The sequence below is a fragment of the Passer montanus genome, unplaced genomic scaffold, assembly GCF_014805655.1.
Source record: "Passer montanus isolate IOZ18808 unplaced genomic scaffold, ASM1480565v1 scaffold3, whole genome shotgun sequence".
Taxonomy (NCBI): domain Eukaryota; kingdom Metazoa; phylum Chordata; class Aves; order Passeriformes; family Passeridae; genus Passer; species Passer montanus.
This window is the reverse complement of record NW_024367707.1, coordinates 3901106-3920922: the sequence shown is the minus strand read 5'-3', so window position 1 is coordinate 3920922 and position 19817 is coordinate 3901106. Positions and strand designations below refer to the sequence as shown.

General features: G+C 38.1%; 1 protein-coding gene and 1 long non-coding RNA gene across 2 annotated transcripts in view; one reads left to right on the top strand and one right to left on the bottom strand.

Moving 5' to 3' along the window:
- Positions 1–13740, top strand: part of EIF2S3 (eukaryotic translation initiation factor 2 subunit gamma) — a 13938-nt gene extending 198 nt beyond the window's left edge. Inside the window, exons 2-12 of the mRNA XM_039714242.1 lie at positions 1981–2044; positions 2486–2613; positions 2732–2853; positions 4164–4258; positions 5574–5732; positions 6935–7069; positions 7969–8063; positions 8955–9099; positions 9532–9701; positions 10661–10833; positions 12997–13740. Coding sequence (XP_039570176.1) covers positions 1981–2044; positions 2486–2613; positions 2732–2853; positions 4164–4258; positions 5574–5732; positions 6935–7069; positions 7969–8063; positions 8955–9099; positions 9532–9701; positions 10661–10833; positions 12997–13060 — 1350 coding nt within the window. The 3' untranslated portion in view covers positions 13061–13740. The remainder of the gene's footprint in view (positions 1–1980; positions 2045–2485; positions 2614–2731; positions 2854–4163; positions 4259–5573; positions 5733–6934; positions 7070–7968; positions 8064–8954; positions 9100–9531; positions 9702–10660; positions 10834–12996) is intronic.
- LOC120504596 lies at positions 13028–16186 on the bottom strand. The gene is made up of 2 exons (XR_005628080.1): positions 16017–16186; positions 13028–14682 (listed from the first exon to the last, which is right to left on the bottom strand). It is a non-coding gene; the product is annotated as an uncharacterized LOC120504596 (long non-coding RNA).
- Positions 16187–19817: the final 3631 nt, after the last annotated feature.

The window sequence follows — 19817 nt, the reverse complement described above, 5'->3', positions numbered from 1 at the left end:
GCAGGGCGGCGGGAGCAGGGCCTGCCGGGCCGGGTGCGAGCGGGGCGCCGGGCCGGGCGCTTCCCCTGCCGGGCAGTGCTGCTCGGCGGCTCCGTGCCCGCCGGCGCGGCTGAGGCTGTGGTGGCTCACTCACCCACCCGGTGGGCGCAGTTTTCCCCGTGTAAGGGCTGCCCTGTTCTGTGGTATTAAAGACTTTTCTTTTTCCGGAGTAGAACCATACATTTGAGGTGTTTCTCTACAGCAAGCTCGAGGAGTTCGTTACCAGCCCTGTCTTGGTTGGTTGGCCAAGAAAATTTTCTTGACTATTAACAACCACCGAGAAATACCAGCTCTATCCACCACTGCAGCCAGTTGCAGTGGTCTCCTGCTGTGGCAGCCTTGCCTATTAAATATCTCACCTGGGCCGCCTCACCTATTACACTTATCTGCTAATCTAAGTGTACATGTAATGTATATTTCAAATTCAAGCATATTATAACGTAGATAGTAAAAAACCCTGCTGCTGTGTCCCCGGTGTTTAAACTGGAGCAGCTTATTTGTCTTTACAGTAATAATATTTGGTATTTTTTAGGCTTGAGCACAGGAATTCTCTACAGCAAGCGTGTTGGTTATTTCAGATAGTTTCTTTTCCTCCTGTCGTTGTTGACCATGGTATTTCCTATCTGGAAAAAGCACAGATAGGACTAGCTGGAAGGTCAGCAGGAATTACCTTTAAGGGCCTATTCTGCCGGCCCTTGAGTGCTTATGCCTGAGTGGAGCTTCCTGCTGAGCAACACCTTATACCAGTCTTGAGGAAAAACCTCCATGCGTGCATGATTTCATGCACCAGGAAGAATTCTCCTGGTGGCAGGAATTGCATCACGCTGAAATTCTGGTCGCCCGGCCACACGGTGCCCTCTGCAGGCGACGTTCCCATCGCTGGGAAGTCATTTTAAGTTCGATGTATGAGAAACATAAATTTAATTGTGTGTCACAGGTGTTCAAATCTTGCTTTCTATCGAAGATGAGCAATTTATTCATGTCATGCTTGAGACAGAATGAACTTAGGTTTTTACACAGACGTGTTTGATCATTTTGCACAGAACCTTCATGTAACAGTGGGAACAATATATGATTTAATGTTTATATTATTTGTATCTTAAATTTTGTCCTGCACCGAGGACTCTTCTGGCATCCTGAATCTTTGCTTGAGCTGAGTGGCTCATCCATGTGAATTCAATGCAGGATTAGCTGTACAGAGGAGCATTTCACTGCATTTCAACACTTGTCCATTATTTGGTCAAACAGCTTTAAAAAAAACCTAATCAGCTCTTTCACAGGTGTTTCTTTATCTATACAGTGTGTTTGTGAGGTTTTTGCTTTGCCAGTGGTTACCAATAACTTCACACAACAGACTCTTTAGGGCAGCAGAATTTCTGTCTGGTGCCTAAAGCAGCAATAACAGTTTCTGAGGAAAAAAATAGCCATTAAAAAAAAAAGCCATGGTGCTGATGAAACCTCTGGGCCCACTGACTCCAAAGTGTCAGTTGTAATTATGTGTTGGCTCTAATGGAACTTACACCAATTAAACAACTGTTTATGACAAAGCTTTGTTTATAAATGTTACTGCAGTTCATCATGTAGGCTGTTGAAAATGAATTTGCCTGTTATGTGTAATTTAGGTTCAGGGGTATGTAGGGGCTTGGGGTGTTTTGTTAAGGGCTTCTTTTGAGGTTTCTTGTTTTGTTTACTCCCATCTTTAACACTTTGCATCCAAGACTGATTTACAGTCAGGGTTTTTGAATCATACCCTGTACTGATTCACAAACAGGACTTGGTTCACTTTTCACAAGTATTTCACACACTTAAAATACTTGAATGCACATAATATAACTGGATTTTGCTGAACAGAACTGTCAGTTAATTTTCAAGTTTCTAAATCTTTAGCTTTCTAAACATTTATATACAAGATGAATAAATTCTAAACTCTCCCTTATACAGGATGTTACCAAGTTGACGCCTCTTTCACCAGAAGTCATCAGCAGACAAGCAACAATTAATATAGGTAAAAAAAACTTATAAAAAAGAGGGGTGCCTTAAGGTGACTCTGATTCTCATGCAGTAGCAGATGGTGCCTATGTGGTAACACTTTAAAGAAATTTGTACAGAAAGAGTTACATAGTAATTTCAAGGACTTGTGGAGCCCTTTTGACTTGAAAAGCACCAGTTTTACTTCAGGAACACAGTTTAATGGTGTGGGGAATAGTTGCTAAAGCAAAATTTGTTTTCCCTTGAAATAAAGGATTGAAATGAGTTTCATTAAATGCAAAGATGGGAGCACAATTTCAGATCTTGTTTGTTTAAACAAAAATGATTGCAAATTCTATATGTTTACCATATGGACTTACTGGCTGTGCAGAATTTGGGGTAATTGTGTATTGATTGTAGTGGAGCATTGCACAGAATTAAACTAGTTTAGTAACAAACATTTCCTTTTAAAATGCAGGTACAATTGGTCATGTAGCCCATGGAAAGTCGACAGTAGTCAAAGCTATATCTGGAGTTCATACTGTCAGATTTAAAAATGAACTGGAAAGAAATATCACAATCAAGCTGGGTTACGCTAATGCAAAGGTGAGTCATCCCTGTAAATGTAGCAGCTGTGTTGCTAATATATTTCAGGGTAGATGTATTATTACAGGTAACTAACCCTTGAGGAATGAAACATTTTTTCAATTTTAAAAAATCACAGATTTACAAGCTGGATGACCCAAGCTGCTCTCGACCAGAGTGTTACCGATCCTGTGGAAGCAGCACCCCAGATGAGTTCCCTACAGATATTCCTGGCACCAAAGGGAACTTTAAACTAGTCAGGTAACTGCTTAAAATTACTGGAATCAATTATGTTTACTTGCCTTTGTATGAAAACAGGATTGAGCAGTGAGCTGGACGGGTTCTGGCAGACTACACATTCTTAGATGGGGCACCCTGGGCTGAGGCATTGTGTAAACTGAATTCAGTGGTGGTGATGAGCACTCCATGGTACAGCACAGCTCTGTCTGCTTGCCTCAGCTGTTTGCAGGACTTTGAAGTTAAATCTTTCTGTTATTAATAAAAGTACATTTTAAACCAGGCAGATTGAGAACTAATGTGGACCTCACAAACACATCTGTAAAATCTCTTTTGGAAAGGTGATCTTTGCTGAACTTTTTCTTCCTAAGGGCAGAGTTTCCAAAAATTTTTACATGAATATATAAAAACCTGATGCTTAATGTGAGACCAGCCTCTCACTGGAGGCCAAGTGTTCTTTACTGACTCAATTTCTGAAAAAGTATAGCACAGTCTTTATGCAGTGGTTATGTGGGTCTGCACAATGATTGCTGACATGAGAGTAGTCATGAAGACTGTTGTACAAGATTCTTAGTTTGTGTTTATGATACAATACATGAGGTGCTGTAACCATTTTCTCAGATTCCCAGCAGAGCACTTGTACTAAGATTAACTTCTGTTGGAGTGTGACAGGCAGGCAGTCATTGTGAAACAACAACTGGTTAAAAGCTTTGCATTCTTTATCCTACTGGTTCTTTGCTTGTAGTAGATTTCTAACATCATCAGCAAAGCACCAAATTAGTCCCTTGCTTTTTGGTGGCCTGCCACTAAGAACAAGGATTCTTCACTAGATAAGTTCAGGAAAGAATATAGTGAACCAACTATCTTAGTCTGCACAATAAAATCATGAGGCTGGAAATGTAACATCATGTCTGTAGACAAATCTTTGACGTGCAGTTATAACCATATAATTAAAGATGCATAGTTTCCAAAAATTGAAGAATTTAAAAGGGTTAAGAGAAATCCCATGTAGTATGTTGGGGTTTGGGTTACTGGTGGTGGGTCAGTTTGATTTTGGGCTTTTATCCTGGTGCATTTAACTCTAATCTAATTTAGAGTAAATTGGTGAAATATTAAAGAGGTACTTAATGTGGACATGTGGTATTAAATCTGAAAACTCAGAAAAAGTATTCAGTAGCTGTTCAGTAGCATTTGTGTTCTTTCAGAACATTTTTGAAAATACTATTTTAAGGATACTTGTAACTTTTGTATCTGGCTAATCACTGACATAAATCAGTCAGAGGAATTGTTGATAATGGGCTTTTGGATTTCTCTTTCACCTTCTCCTGCAACAGGCATGTCTCTTTTGTGGATTGCCCTGGCCACGATATTTTGATGGCTACCATGCTGAACGGTGCAGCAGTAATGGATGCAGCTTTGCTGTTGATAGGTAATGATTGCTACCCAAAAGCAGAGCTCTGTTTTGTAGTAGCATGAGCCAATTTTATATGGGCTTTAAAATCTCCTGGGATGTGGTGAGCAATTGAAACAATTTTGATGCTTTTGAGATGTGTTTTAAAGAAAATAAAATTGTGGTAAAATGCTAATGTGCTCTGACAAGCTGGTTTGTTTTAAACACAGCTATCCATACCCACTAGTCTGGTAGCTGGCCCCATTGGTAGAAGATAGGTAATATAAAACCTTGTAGTAGTATAGTACTGTGAAATTTGTATCACTTTATGGAAAAGATTAGCTGCATTTTGATTTTCTCTGAAGGTTCAGTTTCCTTTAAATATGCACGTAGTCTTTGCCATACAGTAGAGTTCACAAACAACAACACAAACAGTAGCCCAGATAAATATAGGCAAAATTTAAGTACAGGAGATTTAATATAATTCAGACAACTTTTGTTCAGATTTGCAAGCAACAGAAAGTGAGTAAAACAGATTTTTCTATGTCTGTAGAACATTCTGATGTTCTGTAGTGATATATAGCAATTATCTTGCCTTGATAGGATATGTCAACAAAAGAAAAAAAACAGCTTCAGATATTGTAATTTAAAGTCTGAGATAGATGATGAGCTATCATTTCTTCTGCCTGTTTATCTCTAGAAAGTGTGACAGACCAAACTTCAGGCAAGATTAAGCACCCTAATCATACATCAGCCAGTGCTGGCTTCTCAGCTGAAATCTAAACCATGCTGATACCAGCTCTATTCACATATTTGATAGAATTGTAACAGAGTTTGGGATCTTGGTATTTTTATGACTTTACTGATAAGAAAATGTTAAGATACTTCTTGAAAGGTAATTTGTGTATTGCACTACAGTCAACACTGAGATATCTGAAGAGCTAAAGGATGGTGTAAACCAAGTTGGGTGTTGGTATCTTTGGATATTTTAGGTGGGTGTTCCTGGTGGGAGAAGGTGGAATAGGGGAACCTCTCTGGCAGCCTCTTATCTGTCCAGCATTGTGTGGAGACTACAGCCAGCAGCTGTAGGAGAGAATAGGTGCTTATTGACTTGGTTTCTTCACATGTAGATTACTGAGAGACAGATGGGGTTTTTTGGCGGTTTGGTTTTGGGTTTTTTTTTTGGGGGGGAGGTTTGTGGGGTTTTTTTTGGGTGTGGTTTTTTTGTTTGTTTGGTTGGTTTTTTTGGTTTTTTTTTGTTTTTTTTCCATAATGATAGTAGATGGAAGTAGATATCCTAACTGTAGGAGTTTTGTCTATCTTTATAGTTTCTATACTCTTTCTCTTCTTTCAGCTGGTAATGAGTCATGCCCTCAGCCTCAGACCTCAGAACATCTAGCTGCTATAGAAATCATGAAACTGAAGCACATTTTGATTCTACAGAATAAGATTGACTTGGTGAAAGAGAGCCAGGCTAAAGAACAGTATGAACAAATTCTTGCATTTGTACAAGGTAAGTTTTCACGAGCAGAAATCCAGTAAGTGGTGGAAATGCAGTGTTGAGACGTGGACATGGTGGTTTTCTGTATGTTCATAGAAAAGCTTATCTTGAGCAATGCAGGTGTACATGGTCTGTTCATGTTAAAATCAGACCATGGCAGTTGTGCTTCTTGCCTGTGTCAGCCTGCTTGCATACAATAGTGTTATGGCTCTGGGTCAGACCTCTAGATGTAAAACTAACTAAATCAGTCACTCTTGTGTAGTAGCTTTCAGTAGATTTGTGATTTCTTCCTGGAGTGCTTCTTTAGTGGAGATTTTACTGTGATTTTACTGCAGTGCAGGAGAAAAGGAAGCTGTATTTATTAGGGGCACCTTGTAGGTTTAAATACATTAATTTTTTTTTTAACTAATGACAAAAGATTGCTCTTTCATCTGTCTGTGTAAATCCAGTTTGGGCAGTGTTATCTTACTCTGTAAAGGTCTGCTCACCCTAATGGTGATTTGGTTTTGCCTTTCCCTGGAGCTTCCACTGTTTTCCCTGTTTATCTGCAGTAGGTGGGATATGTGACAAGCTGCAGAGCTAGATTGTCACCATCAGAAGTTGCCAATGGGTCCTTCTTTTCCTTTTTTCTTTTTATTTTTTTCTTTTTTTTGTAATTCATAACTGTTGCCTTGCAGAAGCTGTTCATAACTCTGTCACAGTGGCTTGATAGTGTAAATTTGGAGTTTGAAAACTGGAGTTATCACAAGAAACACAGACGTAATTAAAACTAATGATGCCTAACAAAACTGGATTACTAAATGCATTGTTCTGTAAAATAAGGATTTTTCTAAAATATGTATTTGTATTGCAAAATTTGAAAAACATAATTAAATTAACAGGAAATTTAGTTTGTCATCATGAAACCAGACTGTAAAATTAATACTGCTGTATCCAATACTGAGATACTGACCTCTCTTAGGAAATCTTAAAAATATTTCTGATGACAGCACAGGAAGTGAATTCTCCCCTAGAAGAGAAGATTATCTTGCACACTTTCAGAATGCCTCAAAAAGTAGATGTGGCTATGTGAGCTAAAATGTTGAAGGAGGCATAGATGCTCTGATATTGCTTTGAGAAATACACACAGAACCTGCCATTAAATTCATTAGTATTTGTAAGGACAGAACACTTGGTCATATTAAGGCTTAATGTTGAACTTGATTTTGTTTTAGGTACAGTTGCAGAAGGAGCTCCAATAATCCCAATCTCAGCGCAGCTGAAATACAACATAGAAGTGGTTTGTGAGTACATAGTGAAGAAAATCCCCGTCCCTCTGCGAGACTTCACATCTGAGCCAAGGCTCATTGGTATGTACATGGCAGGCCTGGCTGCTTGTGGCCAGACGTTTTCTGAATGTGTCTGTGCTTAGAATAGCACATGCTGAGTGCCCTGGACACAGGTTTGAAAGGAGTACTTAGGATGCTCTTATTTTAAAACTTGCATGTCTTCTGAGAGCTGTATTGTTTGTTCACTGTTAATTGCTGTTGGCTTTGTGTATATATTCTGTGCATATGACAACACTAAAATGCAGTAAAAGTGAGAAATTTGTCTGTCTTAAAAACATCCCTTTATTGTTATGAATCTAGTTTTGATTTAATAACAAAATATTGGCAAACTGATGAAATTGGTAATTAAATTATTTCCATGGAAATATATTGGGTAGGTTGGGTAATCTTTTGTATTAGTCTCCTGTTTCCTGGTTATAATTGTCAAAGTTTCAGTTCTTGTCCAGCATACTATGAAGTTCCTACAAGGAATTCATTTGCTTGCCTTTTTTTTCCAATAATCCAAGCCAGTTCTACATTATATAAATGCATAAAAATTCACCACGTTACATCAAGCTTACAGTGTTCAGCTATGAGTACATTAAAACAAAGTTCTGGTATTCACAGTTAAAATCTTGAATATTGAAGGGGTTTTGTAAAATGGTTGATCATTGCTTTCTTTTTGAGATCTTTAAGTTACTTTCTGCTATGCAGAAGAAGTCTTATCAAACTTTTATATATGTGACCAGTTTAAATGGTTTTGAGAATAAAGCTGTCTGCCTAAAAATTGGGAATAAAATATTGATTGTTCTGGTTTTGTAATATTTATAAATATGCGTATCCTTTCATAAGAACAGAGAGGCAGTCAAAGTTGCTAAAGAAAGACATTGTTTAAAAGTGTGATGGTAAATATAAACCTGGTTATGATCTCTTCTTTCCAGTAATTAGATCTTTTGATGTCAACAAGCCTGGCTGTGAAGTTGATGACCTTAAGGGAGGTGTTGCTGGTGGCAGTATTCTTAAGGGTGTTTTAAAGGTAACCCTTTCTTTTTCGTGACTGAAATGTGTAATGACAGTGAGTAGAGTTTTTCCATGCTTACAAAATATATCTATATAATTGATTTTTTTTTAAACTTGAATGCAGTCACCTAAAACTTATCCTTTCTGTCTGTAGTTCATTTTCACTTTATAGTTTTAAATACCAGAACAAGAAGCACTGGTTTTAATTTTTAAATATATTATTGTAGTTTTAACATTTGCTAATAATGATAACAGATTTAATTCCTCACAAAATGGAAGGAGATGTTATTTTCCTGTCCTACTACTTTCTGAATTATTGTCAGGAAGAGGAAAGCAAAAGAATTTTAAAAGCACCTTCAAAGTATGTATGGGTTCTCACAGGTCCCACTTCCCTATTTAAGTGTCCTGTATATTTTGATTTTTTATTTTGCTTGCTTGCTAGCAATAGACAGAAACTTCAAAACGATTGCTTTGTTAGGCTGGAGTGTGAACTCTGTCTTGAACATTTATACAGCTTGTAATTTCTCTAGTTTGCAGTGTGCTGATGTCAGTCAGTTACACTGATAGAATTAACTCCATTTTTCTCAAAGCTGAAATATTTCTAAATGAAATACAGTGTTTAAAAATTAAACTGAAATTTTATTGTTGGAATTATTGCTGATAAAGATCTTTTGCTAAAGCAGTTTTACAAATTGTATTGAGAAGAAAATCAGATGTTACATTTGCTGTAAGTATTGTTCAATTTGCATCAAACGGTGCAACAGAAATCCTACAAGTGCTACAGGAGCCTAGAACCAAAGACTTGTATAAAAAGTAAATCTTGGGGTCTGTAAGTAGTATCTGTGACTAGTCTGCTTTGTGTTCCTGTGAAATAACCAGTTAAACACTTTTTCACTTTTATCATTAGGTGGGCCAGGAAATTGAGGTGAGGCCTGGTATTGTGTCCAAGGACAGTGAAGGCAAACTCATGTGCAAGCCAATCTTTTCCAAAATTGTGTCACTCTTTGCTGAACACAATGATCTACAATATGCTGCTCCAGGAGGCCTTATAGGTAAGAATATTGTCTTATGAAAAGATTCATTTCTTCATGCTTATTGAAAGCACTTGGTTTCATTCAGCAGTGAATTTCAGTGTAATTAACAAAAATACCATGAGCATTTTTAGATAATTCATATATGTAGAGAGAGACAGGGTTGGTGTAAAAAATGGATATTTAAGAATAAAATAATTTTCTTGAATGTCACTGGCCAATGTAGATCAGCTTGCACTGTTAATTGTACCAGCTTTAGCAGCAGAATATTTCTTCATCTGTTTAGACAGAGCTCACAGTCTTGCTGACATTCTGAAAGTGCTGTCCAGGTAATAGGGAATTCCCAGTACATGCTCTTTTTTTTTTGTTTTAGATCATCTTCAACTATTATAGCACAGAAAAATGACAGCTACCTTTCAGTTACTCCTTCTGCCTTCCCTTGCTGTGTTGCAGGTGTTGGCACTAAGATCGATCCCACGTTGTGCCGGGCTGACCGCATGGTGGGCCAGGTTCTTGGTGCAGTTGGGGCACTGCCAGAAATCTTTACAGAGCTGGAAATTTCCTACTTCCTGCTGAGACGACTCCTGGGCGTGCGCACTGAAGGAGACAAGAAAGCTGCAAAGGTCTGTGCCCCTTCTTTTGTTTGTCCTGATTTTGCTTTCTGTGCTAATTTTCATTAATGAGTATATTTCTTTGATCATATGTAGACATTTTGTCTCAGTGTTGATATAAGCTTGTTACAAAACTTATCTGCTTGTTTAATACTGTAGAATGGTTTTCAGAGGAATGGAAATTCATATCAGTAAAGTAGCATAAAGTACTTATGTGTCATGTTATGTATTTTGCTAAACATGCTGGTAGTTTTCTTTTGCTATCATCCTATTAATTTGTGCAGTAATTAATATTACAGTGGTACTGATCTACTTCCGACTGGCATGCTTTTTGTAGGTTTTTTTCACTGAAGAATTTTTTAAAGTTTAAGTATTTTTTAAATACTCTGACTGAAAAAAACCCTGAACTTGAGGCACAGGACAAACTTGTGTAACACAATCTGTTTTACACAAATCAACTAAAAGATCATAATTTCCCCTGTTAGCATTTAAAATTATAAACTGCTTCATGCAACAGCAAGTAAAGTGCTTCAGTGCTCTCTTATCCTGTGAAATTAAATTTTTTTAAATGTAGGCATAAGGGAAATGAAAATACAACATTCTAGTAAATAATATGTATAACATCACAGGTTGTAACAATATCTCTGACTGTTTGTGTTTTTAATACGTTATATGAAATCATCAGTAGAGTTTATAGAAAATGTAGATCAATCCCAGGAAAGTACATCATACCAAGAACCTCAGAGCTACAGGTACAGCATCTTTATGTATTTGTCCATTTGCATATAAAACTTTTATCTACTGACACTGCTGCCCATAGTTGGTGTGTGTATATTTATAGTATTTCAGTAGTTCTCAGCTGTATCTTTTTTCTTGGCAAGAAGGTAACAGAAGATAACTTGGTACTGTCTGTGCTATTTGGTTTTTAGTACTAAAGCTTACGTTTCAAAGTTTTGTATGTCTGTCTTCAGGTGCAAAAATTATCGAAGAATGAAGTTCTAATGGTAAACATAGGATCCTTGTCTACTGGAGGGAGAGTCAGTGCTGTAAAGGCTGATTTGGGGAAGATTGTGCTAACTAACCCTGTATGCACAGAAGTGGGAGAAAAAATTGCTCTGAGTCGAAGAGTTGAGAAACATTGGCGGTAAGTTGGTGCCAAGTTGGTAGGGTTGCTACATTGTTAACAAAAAAACACATGGATCTGATTTTGTACTAGCATAGGTAAGGTGTGTCTGTTTTAAAAATTCTTCTGGATTCTCCTAGCACATTGGCACCGTGGTTGTGGAATGCTTAATTTCATTGCTATCTCTTTTTTAAACAGTCACATGATTGGGAGGGTACCTGTTAGTTAACAGACAAGGAAACACCTGAGCTTTGTGTTTGTTGCCCAAACTGCCAAGCTGTAAATTGAGCTCAGTAGGGAATCTTGGCAGAGGGTTTGGGAAATTCTCACATTGTTAAGCCAAATAGCCATCTTTATGCACAGCTCAGTGGTTTTCTACCTGTGGAGCTGCATGTGATTTCTAGTGCAACCTGGAAGTAAAAGCAGGGGAACAGAGGAGGGATGTTTGAATGTTTTATGTACCATGAGCACAGAGGAAAGAATAAAATATCAACTGGATTGACCCATTCAAACTACAAATATAAAATGTCTGACTGCAGAAGCATCTGAAGGCTGAAAATGACAAACAGAATTGGTTGGTGATTCATTTTATCGCAGTGCCAGACTCTATTTAGGTGATTACACATAATGTACCTGTCACAGGTTTCATAAGACTGGATTGATGAGAACATGAGTATTTAGATTTGTTGGCTCTGCACAGCCCTTGTAGTATGAGAGAGCACAGCCGTTTTTACAAGAAGCCTGTACTGTATGGAAAGGAACCAAGCTTTAAATATCTATGGATGCATGTTTCTTTTTCAGATGACAAGAAAATGTAGACAGGAATTTAGTGCTTGCTGTCTCAGAGCAAGATGACAAATTAGGGAAGAGATTGTTCTCTGAAAAAAAAACCAAGGCAAAAGATAACATGTCTTGAACAGGAGGAAATAAAAGGCAGGACCCAAATTAAGTCAGGTAAAGCAGAAGGAAGAGGAGAAACTATGTTAAAAATTATGCTTGTTTTTCCCTTTTTTAAGCTGTAGACTGATAATCCTGTGCAAATAATAACGTGTCTTTTGTTGCTTTTGTGGATTCTTTCCCAGTTAAAAAACTTGACCAAATTTTGCCCAAAAGCCCACCTGTCTCTGGATTGTGAGGTGGGCAAATAATGGCAGCCTGCTGTAAAGATAGTTATTGAAAAGTTGATTCCTATGCTGTATTAAAAAGATAAAGACAATATAAGGAAACTAAAAGTTGAGAAAAGGGAAAGAAGGCAAACTGGGAAAACCAGCATAAAAAAACCTGATTGCAGTAGAGATAATATACAGTTGGTACTGTGAAAAGGAACTTGCAGCTTGAGTACTGAAAATACAGAAGAAAGTTCGTAAAGCAAGACTAAAAAGAGGTATAAAATAAAAAGGAAATACACAGAGGCATAGAGAGAGGTTAAACAGCAAATGGGACACACCAGTGATTCCAAGGATCAGTGAATTCAAAGGTGGTCAAGTTATGACCTATGGTTATGGTAGTAAAAAGTGGGAAGTGCTGCTCTGATAAACTTCAGTTTCTTTTCTGGTGTCCCAAGACAGGCTCTATGTAAGGTGAATTGAGATGCATGTGTGGTTTCTCACCAGAAATTGGAGAGGTTTTGAACACAGTTTTACTAATAATATGAAATACCTGCTGGCTGTGGAAATGGATGTATTCTGAATTTCTTTTTGCTAGTGTATTTTTCTGGGGCAAGAGTGGCCTATAAAAAAGGTCTTAGTTTTTCTGAATATAAATAGCAGCACTCACCCCAGAGCTGAGTTACCATCACAGGCTACCACTGAGAGTTACAGCTGTTTGTAATCTTACTGAATTCTCATTTCTCTTTGAAAGTAGTGCACACTTCAGGCGCAGGTGAAAGAGATGAAGCTGTGCATAGATTTACCATCCAGTACAACAGTACAATATAACTTAGAATATTTTCAGCTTCTGTTCAGGAGTACACTCTTACCTGGTCACAAATGTCCTCTATCCCTCACCCTTTTCTATTCTGTGTTTCCACTAAGGTTTGTTCTTGTAGAATGTTTTGGGTGGGAGACAAGTGTAGAAAATTCAAAGTGTAAGAAATGAAGGCATAAGAAGGACAGAAGGATGTTTAACTTATACACGATATTTCTGACTACTGGTAAAAATAATATAAACCTTTTTTTTTTTCAGTTTAATTGGCTGGGGTCAGATCAGAAGAGGAGTGACAATCAAGCCAACTGTTGATGATGACTGAAGAACAAAAGAGTGCTTCATTTTTAAAGATGAAGTGCCTATTTCTATTTTGGAGGGGTGTATTTTCACAGTGGAATTGGAAGCTGTGCAAACAGTATCTTTGAGTTGTATGGCTGTCCTCATACCTTTTATTGACTTTTACCCTCTTACTAAAATACTAGTCACTATCACCATTAAAAGTGTAAAAGAATTGGCATAGAAATGGGTTTCATTATCCACATTTTAGTAGAAATTAATTGTACATGTCTCATGGCATGTCTAATTTATGTTACTTTGTGTTTCAGACATATCTGTTTAATATCAGTCAAACCAGCCCCAGTGTAACACACAAACCATAAATCTGGCATTGAAATAAAATATTGCTTATTTTCATTAATTCATACAGTTTTTTTGAGTAACAAAAGACTGCAGTGATTGTTCAAGTACAAGAATTAAAAGCAAGCAAACTCTTCTTGGAAGACCAGTACCTTTTCTGCACAATTTGTTTTGTTGAGACAACTGTTACCAACAAAAAACTTTATTTCTTTGTTTCTATGGTTCTTGATTTTAGGATTCTAAAGTATTACACTTTGTAATTAGGATGGCAGTATTGACTGACTTGAATTTGTCATTTCTGATATTACTACATGTTTTCTTAAATCCCCAAAAAAACTCCACAAGTAAACTGGATCTGAACTGGCAGTACTGGTTTTGGCCTATTTTAGTATGGATTTATGAAAAGAATGTGATTAATTGGAACATTGTCATCATGAAACTCTGTGGGAGTGACCTGGGAGTTATTTATACAGTAGGAGTAAACGACTTTAAAATTGTTGAGCAAATATAAAATATTGGGAAGAGGCTGTAGAAAGGAATGATTTGGGGTGGGGGCAGAGTAATGGTGATGGAATTGTGAAGAGGATGAGGAAAAAAGGTATAAAACCACTTTTGTGTAGCTACTCTGAATCACATGCCTCAGGATAAAACATAATGTAATAAACTTACTGTAGGGTGCTAATACTTTAATCCCTTTAGATTTCACTTCTTCATTTGTACTAATATACATAGTTCTAGCTGGTTTATATACTATTTAGCAAGTTATGCTACTTAACATATTTTGGTACAAAGTACTGTGTGTTTTCAAAGCTTGGTTTTGGTTTTATTCAATATCTTCAAGGGCTTTCTAAAGGTAAATACGATTTCACTCATCAAACTGGAATTTGATGAAACAGCTTGCATTTTGCTCCTGATTTTGCACTGTATTGTGTTCCCTTACTCTGTCTACATTCTTGTATTCAGTTTTTCCATTTGTAAAGTACTACCTCACATGGTGTTGAGAGTAAATGCATTAATTTTTGAATAGTGCTTTTCCATTTGAAAAGCAGGAGTGAGCTGTAGTTCTCTTGGGCTCTCCAGGTACTTGACCAATCTACAATCTTAAATGTGTCCATTTCAAGGATTGCATCTTCCATGCTTTGGCAGCTCCTTTCTGTAGCTGTGAATTCTAGGAACTGGGATAAACCTAAGCCTTGCCTAGTCTGGTGGCAGGAGGGTGAGCATAAAAGAGAATATGAGCTACAGCAGAGTGCTTGGATGGCACCAGCTCCAGGGTGAAGTTTAGAGTCCTTTCTCAGTGCACTGCACCTGTGTGTTTAATGAAACATGAGGAAAAGCTTCTGAGCAACTGGTTCAGCACCCACAGACATTTTTAGACATTCAGATATTTTGGAGATTGTGTCTCTTGATCTGCAGTTTAAAGAACACCAGTGCCATAATCTTGCTGAGGTTGTGCATTGACCTGCTTTGCCCGTGGCTTTTCCAGGCAGGGTGAGGCTTGCACAAGGATCACCTCCTCCTACACTGCTGTATATCCTGTCACACCACAATGAGGGCCTGGGGGGCAGATCACATACAGAGTTATTTTTCTGCCACTGAAACGTTAGATTTCCTCTAATGGAAAGCTTTGACTGCTGACATGAATGATAAGTAATGGGATTTTGAGACTGCTGCATACATGGAACATGTCTCTGCAGCACTGGGAAGACAAGTGTGAACAGTGTAAGTGCAAATACGTTGTGTGCTATGGGTGTACCACCCCCTCAGTCACTGAACTGTGATGCTGAGATGTTGAATGACAAGAGGCAATATCATGTACAGCTAAGGAAGTTGAAAGTTATTTTGATTTTCTTGGCCAGGATTAAAATAGTGACAGATGCCTTGTGAGCTTTCTCACTTTACCAGGGATTTACTTCAGAGTGATTCTATTTTTTTACCCTTTTTAGATCATATTTAGCTACTTGAACAGAGGTGTGCATTTGCATTTCTAATGGGTTGGGTACACAAACGTAGATATCTTGTGCAGTGGTACAAAGTTGAAGTGTGTCTGTAGTTATTTCTGAGACTTAACTGTGCATTTGGGAAATGCCATTTCCAGCCAAATACCAGATTTTATTCTGAAAGGGTGAAGAAAAAACGTTCAATTAACACCTTTGCTGATTTGGTCCTAGTATACACAAAATCCAGAAAAAAATTTAAATTATATTTTTACTGCATTCGTTCTGTAGCACTTTGAAAAGTGCTCCCTTCTAGCTCACTGCTGCAGAAAGGGTTCCTGCTGTTTTTCCCTGCTGAGTCATGTGGATGAGCCTCCAGCCTGCCCGCAGGAAAGGTTTCAACTTGTCCCCGCCCCTTTCCCATCGGTTCTTCTGGCAGTGTAAAGTCCCAGCTCTGCCGCCCCTGCCGTTCTGGGTCACAAATTGTGCCAGGCTGGGGCTAAACATTTATAAAGTTTCAAACGCCTGCTGTCCCTGACCAGCACCGCACAGCCCCTCCCGGCCGTGGCACGGCCCGTGGACATCCACGAGGTCCGGTGGCCTTCTCCTGACGTCCCCAGACCCTGTGAGCACCGCTCCTTTTTCATCAGCTCCTCCACCACCACGGTCCTGGCACAGCTGCCTTCGTGGCTGATGGTCACTTACCATGGTGCTAAAATTACTGATGTGCTCTGGCTTCGTGTTGCTGCTTTTGTTTCTGTGAAGTTCCATCTGTACATGCTCACAGAATGTTCCATTCATCTCCAGTCCACCCCAGCGGTGTAGTAAACATGCACATTTCATACTTTTCCAGACTAAAAACCCAGCTAGAATAACTAATTTTACAGAAATTTTGGTTTATGGTGAATTACATAGAAGCTGTAACAGTCACAAACTGTATAAGTGATACATGTAAATAAATTCTCCTTTCTTACCCTGAAAGGATTAAAAACCAAACAAACAAGTCTCCTAACGTGGACACTATATATGCAATGAAGAAAGAACAAATTAGCAAGAAAATTTTGTTACCAAGGAACAGACATCTTGTTCAAGGAATTACCTAAAATATTTAAATAAATACATATTCTTCAATGTCTTTTATAAAACAAGGCACTAGAACATTGTGCTTGAGCACAGATGAAAACTGTTGAAATATTTTAGTTGAAGTAAAGTTAATATTTACTTGTGTTGAGGAAGGCTTCATTAAGCAATTGCACACTATACATTTATAAAACACAAACTTTTCTGTTTGAACAGTTTCTTTCTAAAGCCTAGTATAGTTTTTTGAATATTTCAGTAGAGTTGTGAGGAAAAAATCATGATTCACTTAATTAAGTCTCATGTTACACAATCCTCAGGATTCAAATTAATCAGGGCAGCAGCTCTCCCTTTTTGCCTCTGTGTGGGCATTTGTAAAGAAATCCAACATACTAGACAGGATTCATTACGTTATTTAGAAAACCCCTTCCCCTGCCAAACATGATGCTTTTCTATATTTAGTTATTTTTCTTTATTTGGTGTTCAATGAAGACCTGAAAAGTGTTTTCTCCTGCAAATGTACCTTAGGGTTCTCTGAACTCATTTCTCTTCCTGGTTTTGCTTAATCATCTATTTGATTAGGTAATCTATTATGTATCTCAAAATACTTCATTTGCAACATCATCCTAACTACCACACAACAGAGTTAAGTCTCAGCTTTTGTAAGTTTTCGTTAAAGCAGCTTTTTTTAACCTTGGTGACTAGTACTGGGCATACAGAAATAGAATAATTTTTTGTACTTTTTCTTGGCTACGGCCAAAATGCTGTTGATAACAAAGTTTAGCAACAATTATTGTTATTTTTTAAAATTGTCTCCCATTTATTACATTGGCAGTAATTATATACAACTTAATCCTTTAAAAATCTGATGTGGAGTCGTACTTCACCCAGAAGTGAAAAGAGGTATGGGGGTACAATTAGTCCTTCCACAGCAATCACAAGCATTTACATGTTCTCCATATGGTTTTGGCTCCTTGCCTCCTGCCTCGTTGTCTGTTAGCATGCATTAAAAACACCAAGCCAGCAAACGCTGGTACAGCCCTGTGAACCTGTGTGCTTCACGTTATGAATAGAAAGTTGTATTCTTTTTGAGTTTCAGAGTTAAAAAAAACAAGTCAGACCTCTTTGGTTTCACTGCCGGAGAGGGGCTCCTTAATTACCTGTTAATGGCCACTGATTAACTATTGTTTCCCTGATGCTGGCCGCTTGCCAAGAAGACACCAGGACAGACCCTCCAAGGTAAGAGAATGGGCAGTGACATCAGAGCCAGTATGCAGATGAGAAGTGCATTGCGCCCTGAATTTTTACAGTTTTACAGTTTTTACAAGAAAAACCCCTAAAATCACGAGCCAACAAGTGACTTAAGTGACGTCTAAGGATGGGAGCGTAGTCTCGTACCTGCTTGGACCCTTTTGTTTCTCACCCTAACCTAAAAAGATACTGATTAAAGAGACACCCCGGAGTGTTAAACAAACAAGCAGGAATCTAAGACTCTCCCGTGAGAACAGAATCCCCAGCTCTGCCTGCAGACCAGCGGACAAAGCTGCATCACCCTCCTCCTCTGTGCCACGCCTGGGAGCAGCGGCGGTGTGGGCACAACCCGTCGATTTCTCCCCACCTGAGCTGATTCTTCTTAATAAAGGCATTAAAAAAGGAGAAAGATCTCCTGCCCATTTATTTCACTTCAGGCACACAAACGGTCCTGTTAACACTGCTGGGACCCTTGTGCACAGAAGGTGAGCTTGTGCTTTAAGTGTTTGGAAACTGGGATCTTAAATTGCTTCAATTTTTCTGGAAGCTTAATTCCTCCTTTAAATTTATTGCTACTTCACACTGTTGCTGTTCTACCAACCTGTGTGTTCACGCTGGGAATTTATTTTTGCAGTTAAAACCAGACATTTTATCTTTGAAAGCATTTTGAGCCTTATATGGGAAGGTGTCTGTTTTGACACGTAGCATCACAGCAAAGTGGACTCTTGGTACGTTCCAGAGCAACCTGGTGCTGTGTGGACTGGTGAAAGCTGCTCCAGGTGGAAGCTGATCACCAGCTCCCATCCATTCAAGGCGAGTACAGTTAATGTAGCTACAGAAGAGTTTTGCTGGTAAGAGACCAAATAACACACCTTTGAACTGACAAACACTGAAAATCAGTGTTGTCCCATTGAAGCCTCCCCAAAAAGAAGGCTGGTCCCTCAGTGTAATGGTTTGGTCTGTAATGTCCTGCTCTCTTGTTAAACGATTTACTAGAGAAATAGGGAGGGGCTGTTTCTGTTTCAAAACACAATGCTTATATAGTCAGTGAAGCAGATAACCCTCAGGGCCATCTACAACTCCATCAGCCGAGGAAAGGAACTCTTAACACTTCTCTACCCTTTGTTTTTCAAAATCCAACAGTACTGACTTCTAACACTGTGTCAGGTTGAACATTTACCAGTCCTTTTTACCTTTGTTACATGTACTCACCAACAACTCTAGGCTGTATCTTTGATCCATGGGCAAATAAGGTAAATGAAATATGAGTTTACAGAATTATGGAGGAAATAATGGATTTTTTAATGTCCGCCCCTCTCCCTGCCCCCACAACCAATGAGAGTTCAAACTAAGAGCTATTATTTGAAATTGTAAAATAAATAATTAACCGTCCTACCTAATTAAAAATACCTTCAAGCTTGCACAACACTTAATCAGGATGACTAGAAACAAAATTGCCTGTGAAAGCCTTCCTTTAACAACTAAGTGCAACTAAGGATTAAGAAGCCTACTGAGTATTTGTAAACCAAGACATGTCAGAGATTTTAATGCAGACAACTTACCAATTCTCCACAGGCTGCAAGGGACTCCTGCTCAACACAAGGACCACCCTGTTGTTTAAATGTAAGATCTCTTTTCAAGTTTTTTTATAGTTTTTCAATTTAAAAAACTCTTCTCTTTCTTTTTTCCTTTTCTTTCCTTTTATTTTTCTCCTTCTTTTCTCCTCTTTTCTTCTTTTACTTTCTTATCTTTAAGGATTAAGAAGCCTACTGAATATTTGTAAACCAAGACATGTCAGAGATTTTAATGCAGACAACTTACCAATTCTCCACAGGCTGCAAGGGACTCCTGCTCAACACAAGGACCACCCTGTTGTTTAAATGTAAGATCTCTTTTCAAGTTTTTTTATATAGTTTTTCAATTTAAAAAACTCTTCTCTTACTTTTTTCCTTTTCTTTCCTTTTATTTTTCTCCTTCTTTTCTCCCCTTTTCTTCTTTTCCTTTCTTTTTTTATCTCTCTTCTTTCCTTTTTTCTTATCCTTCCTTTTTTCTCCTTCTTTTTCTTTCCTTCTTTTCTTTTTCTCTTTCTTCTTCTTTTTCTTTTCTATACAAGGGCAAATAATCTGCATTTTGATCTGAGGCAGCTGAAAAAACTGTGTCTGGAGTCTTCACAAAAAA